The sequence below is a fragment of the Quercus suber genome, unplaced genomic scaffold, assembly GCF_002906115.3.
Source record: "Quercus suber isolate HL8 unplaced genomic scaffold, Cork oak 2.0 scaffold_972, whole genome shotgun sequence".
Taxonomy (NCBI): Eukaryota; Viridiplantae; Streptophyta; class Magnoliopsida; order Fagales; family Fagaceae; genus Quercus; species Quercus suber.
The window spans coordinates 36,572-43,725 of NW_027070391.1; the positions used below are offsets into that span (position 1 = coordinate 36,572).

Sequence of the window (7,154 nt, forward strand, 5' to 3'; positions counted from 1 at the left end):
TGCAAGTTGCAAAGATCCATTTATGGACTTAAGCAAGCATCTAGGTCATGGAACATCAGATTTGATCAAGCAATCAAGACATTTGGTTTTGAACAAAATCTTGATGAACCATGTGTGTACAAAAGACATCAAGATAAAGTAGTAATGTTCCTAGTGCTTTATGTTGATGATATTCTACTCATTGGAAATGATGTAGGGGCAATGTCATCGGTAAAGGTTTGGTTGTCAAGCCAATTTGATATTAAGGACTTGGGTGAGGCTAACTTTATTCTAGGGATCAAGCTTTGGCGAGATCGCAAGAATAAAATGTTAGGCTTATCACAAGCTGGATATATAGATAAGGTTTTAGAACGGTTTAGCATGCAAAACTCTAAGAAAGGATTGCTTCCTTTCAGACATGGAGTTCCTCTGTCTGATGACCAAAGGCCTAAGACTCAAGAGGAAGAAAATATGATGAGACAAGTTCCTTATGCTTCTGTAGTGGGAAGTCTCATGTATGCCATGCTTTGTACTAGACCAGATATCTGTTATTCAGTTGGCATGGTCAGTCGATATCAATTAAATCCAGGACCAAAACATTGGCAAGTTGTAAAACATATTCTCAAGTATCTACGGAGAACGAGAGATTATATGCTTGTTTACTGAAGTGAGGATTTGATACCTATTGGCTATACAGATTCAGATTTTCAATCTGATCTAGATTTCAGAAAATCCACTTCAAGATGTGTTTTCACCTTGGGAGGTGGAGCCATTAGTTGGCGGAGTATTAAGCAATCTTGTATTGCAGACTCCACCATGGAGGCAGAATATGTTGCTGCTTGTGAAGCAGTAAAGGAAGCTGTATGGCTCAAGAAGTTCCTTTTTGACCTTGGTGTAATAAGAATGGAGCAAGTTCCAATCACATTGTTTTGTGATAACAGTGGAGCAGTTGCACAATCTAAAGATCTAAGGAATCACAAGAAAGGAAAGCACATTGAGAGAAAGTACCATATCATTCGAGATATTGTTGCTCGTGGAGATGTGGTGGTAGTAAAGATTGAAAGTGCAAATAATCTAGCAGATCCATTTACTAAAACTTTGCCTCAAAGGACTTTCGAGTCACACTTGGAGAGAATGGGAGTTAGATTAGTACACAATAGTCTTTAGGGCAAGTGGGAGAATGTTAGGATTAGTGGTCTTAAATCCTATTGTATGATGCTATGTATGATATTAAGTTTGACATTGTGTGTGACATTATGTATGACTTAATATTGTGTTTAATGAATTTGTTTTATTATTATATGAAATAATGGTAACATGAATATTAGGACATTATTATTTGGTCCATGAGATGCATAGTATGTGATTTATGTGAAAAGTCACAGAAGATATAAATCACAAGTTCTTTGTAAACTCAGAATTATAGTTCGTAGTCGGTGATGAAATTGGGATTTTCATCTGCGAAGACTATAACATATCAATCATGATGATTTGTCTTGATCATGGAAGTGGTGACTTCTGGTTGATGTGTTAATATGTTTTAAGAGTTAAGACATATTGAACTGGACCGCTGTGAGATTTATTATTCTCCTAAAGACTGTCAAATGAATAATAAATCTCACGACTTACATTTGCATGAACTCTTAATCCTGAGAGAATAATGGACTTGATCATAAAGTGTAGGTTGCTTTGATATATCAGGAGTGAGATCTAAAGTAACGGTCTAAACCTCAGTATATTGGGCAGCCATATTTAGTGTTGATGGAACATATATTCTCAAGATGGAATTCATAATCTCTTAACGGAGATATAAAATATTCCTTTGAGATAAGTTTAATGGGTTTGTTATTCAGAGAGTTAGGCCTAACTACTTTAGTAAGTAGTTACTAAAGTATATATTTATGAAATTGGTTTTCATAAATATATGATGAATAATTTAAAGGATTAAACCGGGTACTCAAGGATTAAGATGTAGTAATTTACAAAGTGACAGTCTACATTAATGACTTTGTATTACTACGAATATTTTATGAAGGAGTTGCATGTATAATAAAGTCTTGGGATATAATTTATAGATAAGACCTAGAGTGCAACTATATTTATATAGTGGTATTAAATATAGTTAATGGTAATTTTAGACTTGTCAAGAGTTGACAGAAAAGCCCAAGGCCCATTGGAGCTAGTGTCTTATTGGTCCCTTTTGGTCCCACTCCAAGCCACACACTTAAGCCCAATTGGGAAGGCCCAAAAGGCTAGCCCAATTAGATAAATTGGTTAGATACAAAGGGAAAAACATTCAGTTTTTTCAGAGTGTGAAAAACAACATTGAAATGGTGTGCATGTGAGTTTTTGTCACTCACTAGTCATCCCTTGTGTTACCAATTGAGAGACCACACATATTGGGCGTTAGTGGAATTGGAGTGAAGATTAAAAGTATTCCCGAGTACTTCAATCTTTGTTTTTTGAAATTCACCGCTTCAAGGTATGATCTCTTGTGCTCAAAATTCTGAAATTTACTTAGTACGTGTTATCAATATCGAATGAAGTAGATCCGTTTAAAACTTATTTTCCGTTGCACTCATCTTTAATTTCCATCAATATAGGATAATGTGGCTAGATAAAAGGCTCCTTTGTTCATGTTTTAGAGAGATTCAGAAACGAAGCTATTATAGTGGAAGAGAGACTCTCAAGTCTGCCATCACAGATCCAAGCAAGGGAATTCCCTGAAGGATTGAGAATGCCATTTTTAGTCTAGGGAAGCTAATTAATGGTTCTGTACGCTCCCTACCTAAATGGTTCATTGTCTAGTACTATTTTTGGCTTTTTTGATGTTGGAGTTGGCCTCCCCTGTGTTGTCTTTTATAATAATGGAGGCTACTTGCTTGGCTGTTTTGTAGTGTTGGAATAAAATTCTTTTATACAGCCAAAAAAAAAAAAAAAAAAGCCATTGGAATACCATTTTGAGTAATATTTCTTTACTTTTTTTGAGATAATTACAATTTATTGCTAATTTTATGGTTCAAATCATTTCCTTCCTAGATCTCAAATACTTATGCATGGGGAGGTACTAATTAAGTTACAAAACTCTTAACATATTTCAGTACTCAAGTAACTTATAACTAGATGTGTGTAGGGGTAAAATTTGGGTGAACCCAAGCAAAATGAGACCTTGGCCCAACTACTGTGGGTTCAAACTTCAAAGGAGAACCAACTAACTGGGTTCAAAGAAGAAGAAAGCTAGTCAAGCACAAACTTACAATATAAATCTTTTTTTTTTTCCTTTTTCTTTTACCCACAAAAACTTATATTTGTGAAGTAATTATCATGCCAAGGGTGCACGGTGATATTCTATATGTCTAATAAATGCTAATGGTGCACAATAGAGAATTAGTTTGAAGATACGAACTTAGAAGAGGAAAAATAGGTGAAACAATATTTTCAATATTTATGAATCACAAATACAACAGAATGAGGAAAGTAAAGAAAATGGAGAGAGAGAGAGAGAGCATTGTGTTGCTACGCATATGGAATATATAGCTTCAGATGGTTTTAACTTTTAATTGTTGCTCATGGGCCTCAAAAGTATTAGGCCCAGTTGTGGGTCATGGTTATTTGTTGATGCATATAAATTTACCAACCCTTTTTTATTTTAAATGAATTGCATAATTATAAGACATGCTAATGGTGTACGGTGCTTTTCTATATGTCTAATAAATGCTAATGGTACACATCAGAGAATTAGTTTGAAGACACGAACTTAGAAGAGGAAAAATAGGTGAAACAATACTTTCAATATTTATGAATCACAAATACAACAGAATGAGGAAAATAAAGAAAATGGTGGGGAGAGAGAGAGTGAGAGAGAGAGAGAGAGCATTGTGTTGCTACTTGTATGGTTTCTACTTCAGATGGTTTTAACTTTTAATTGTTGCTCATGGGCCTTAATAGTATTAGGCCTAGTTGTGGGTCCTGGTTATTTGTTGATGCATATAAATTTACCAACCCTTTTTTTTTTAAATGAATTGCATAATTATAAGACATTTTATATTTTATTAATTAATTAATATTATAATGCATTGGCAAAAACACATCACACACTTTAATTTTTATTTATTTTTTAATAAAGAGAAGTCATTCATATTTATTGCTTTAAAATTGGGAAGATACATCAAGATGCAACTGGTGTTGTATCACAATCTACCATCTCCAAAAACTTCATTACACACTTAAGTACATATAAAGATAAGTAATACCACAAATTTATTATTTTATTCCAGAATGTGGTATATTATTGTTCATAATCAAGCTGCATTTTCAGTAGCTTTGTTTTTTATGAGATAATTTTTGGCGACTTCTGCAATTTTTGCTACTAGGTCAGTATTGGCATAAGAGGTATTTGCAACAGCCTCTTCCTTGACATCATACTCAATTGTGCTTTTGATTATGCATGAATCATTGTCCTTCTCTATGATTTCGAAGCGAACACGAAAAAGAGTAAAGCCTAAATCAAGATATCCTCCTTCAATCACCTCTAGCTCTTTCATGCGTTTCTCATTGTCAAGCTTTGTGAACTTCTCTTTGTGCACAGTAAACCCATGTGAGCCTAATTCAATGGAAAGGAAGTTTAATTAATAATAAAAAAAAAGAGATGGAAGCAACTATTAAAATTGAAACTTTAAAGAAAACATAGTAGCATAAAACTAAAAATTGTGAAGTAGTGAAATCCTGTTTTTAAAACAAGATTTTAAAAGAGAATGTGTACGAAGTGTGTAATGGCTAGTATGTAATAAAATTTTCCATAATGGAATCAGTAGCACTGACACTACCAATTTGTAAAGGCAATATCTTACTAAAAACTTTTATATATGATGAAGTGTGAATTCGTCAGCCAATGCATGTAGACATTGAGATAGTTACTGTAAAATTTCTCAGATACACTACATTGCCCTTTCTTAAATAATTTTCAATACTGACTTTGGCATCGGAGACGTTGTGGCAGGCACCACACCGGTGACCACATTCGAGGGTACATACTTGCAGGAGGCCGGAGATCATTTCTGTCTACACGCATTGGCTGACGAATTCACACTTCATCAATATATATACTAGCTACACACACTTCATGTGTGTGTATATATAATTATTTAAAAAAAAATTAAAACATTGACAAGTTTGTAACCTGGCATAAATGTTTTCTTGAGAATAGTCCCATCAATATATATACTAGCTACACACACTTCATGTGTGTGTATATATAATTATTTAAAAAAAAATTAAAACATTGACAAGTTTGTAACCTGGCATAAATGTTTTCTTGAGAATAGTCCCATTCCCTCCATCGCCTTCTAAGACCTCAATTTTCTCAAAGGCGCTTCCATCTTCTACAAGAAGTTTTGATATCCCAAGCGTGCCATAAATCTCCCACGCTTCACTAGCCGGCACGTTTACCTCCAGCTCGTGTGAGAGTTGCCCGAACATCTTCTTTTTTCCTCTTTTATTTTTTATGTTATCTAGCTTCAGAACACTAATAATATATGCTGGGATGTTCTTGACTTCTTTACTTGTGATCTATGTATAAGGATATTGAAGGAGGATATCTTGATTTAGGGACAAGCAAATATATTGAGCTTGTCCCTCTTGTATAAGACGAGTTGAACTTAGAGATTGCATGAGAGCTCCACAAAAGCCATTCGGCCATTGTGTGGTGGCAATACACACAGATAGAGAGCTCTACAACCATAGAATGTTTTTTTGACAAACTACAACCACAGAATGTTAGTGTTTAAAAGAAGATATTAATTATTACTGGGTTTTGTGGTGAGAGGCTTAGGGCTAGTTTGGATTTGCTGTTTTAACTTACTCATAACTCAAAACTCATTACTCATCACTCCAAATCGGTGGGTCCCACGCATGAGAAGCTTGTTTGGATGTGTTTTCATTTTCTGTTTCCATCACCCAAAACTGGTGAAAATGGGTAACTAATTTTTTTTTTTCCTAACTATCTAGTTAGTAGTTAAGGTTTTGAAACTATATTTTTTACTAGCATCTCGAGTCTAAGAGACTCGATTTAGGGTCTATAAATCGAGTTTTTGGGATTCGATTTTCATGGGTTGTTCACGTCTGATGTGGCATTTTTTTCACATGGCAATTACGTGGAAATCGAGTCTTTAAGACTCGATTTATAACCCTTATATATAAACTGAAAACACATCAGAGAAGAACCACCAGAATATCAGAGAAGAACCTAGAAGAAGGAAAAAACAAAAAAAAAAAAAACCCTGAAATAGAAAGAGAGAGAAGATCAAGATCGGAGTGGGTGGCTTCAGATCGGCTTCAGACCACCATGCGCGACCCAGGCAGACCACCACCATGCGCGAGAGACCCAGGCCGTGAGCGACCTAGGCCGCGCGTAGCGCCCTGGGTCGCGCGGCCCGGGGCTTACGCGAGGCCTGGGTCGCGCGAGCTCTTTCTCTCTCTCTCTCTCTCTGATCTGGTCTTTCTCTCTCTCTGATCTGATCTGATCTGGTGAGGCGCGCCTGAGAGTTAAAATTTTTTCAAATTGTTTTGGTTTATAAATCGAGTCTCAGAGACTCGATTTTCAAGTGGTCGCCACGTGGAAAAAGATGCCACATCAGACGTGATTAGATCATGAAAATCGAGTCCCAAAGACTCGATTTATAGGCCAAAATCGAGTCTCTTAGACTCAAGATGCTAGTATAAAATATAGTTTCAAAACCTGAACTACTAACTAGATAGTTAGAAAAAAAAAATTAGTTACCCATTTTCGCCCCCAAAACTCACCAAATTGAGTTATGAGCTAATGAGAATGAAAAAAAAAAAAAAAAATTGGTGTTTTTGAGTTATGGTGGCAAATTTGTAAATTCTCTTATGTAATGGGCCCCATGGATAGAGTCTTGTCACTTCACAAATCAGCCTTTACTCCCCCACCAACGACTCTCCTTCACTACCACGGCAAATCCATGGCAACAACAAACCCACCACCAACATGGATAGAAACCCACAAAAAAAAAAAAATGCACATACCCATCAGAACCCATGCTGGAAACCCACATCAGACCCACGCTAGAAATCCACATCAAAACCCACATCAGAAACCCATATTAGACCCACGCCAGAAATCCATATCAGATCTTGCCACGCCGTGACCACTCCGA

The 7,154-nt window shown here is 35.8% G+C and overlaps 1 protein-coding gene across 1 annotated transcript; it reads right to left on the reverse strand.

Annotated features, from left to right (window-relative positions):
- Positions 1 to 4,280: 4,280 nt before the first annotated feature.
- Positions 4,281 to 5,457, reverse strand: LOC112033446 (norbelladine synthase). The gene is made up of 2 exons (XM_024066216.2): positions 5,277 to 5,457; positions 4,281 to 4,582 (listed from the first exon to the last, which is right to left on the reverse strand). Exons 1-2 carry the CDS (start codon positions 5,455 to 5,457, stop codon positions 4,281 to 4,283), a joined length of 483 nt encoding a protein of 160 aa, XP_023921984.1.
- Between the last annotated feature and the right edge of the window lie 1,697 nt (positions 5,458 to 7,154).

What these genes read in the sequence shown, in the direction of transcription:
- LOC112033446 (XM_024066216.2), bottom strand. Translation starts at nt 5,457, where the DNA reads ATGTTCGGGCAACTCTCACACGAGCTGGAGGTAAACGTGCCGGCTAGT. An exon ending in CAAGAAAACATTTATGCCAG is followed by an intron (nt 4,583 to 5,276) that starts GTTACAAACTTG and finishes CCATTGAATTAG; the next exon opens with GCTCACATGGGTTTACTGTG.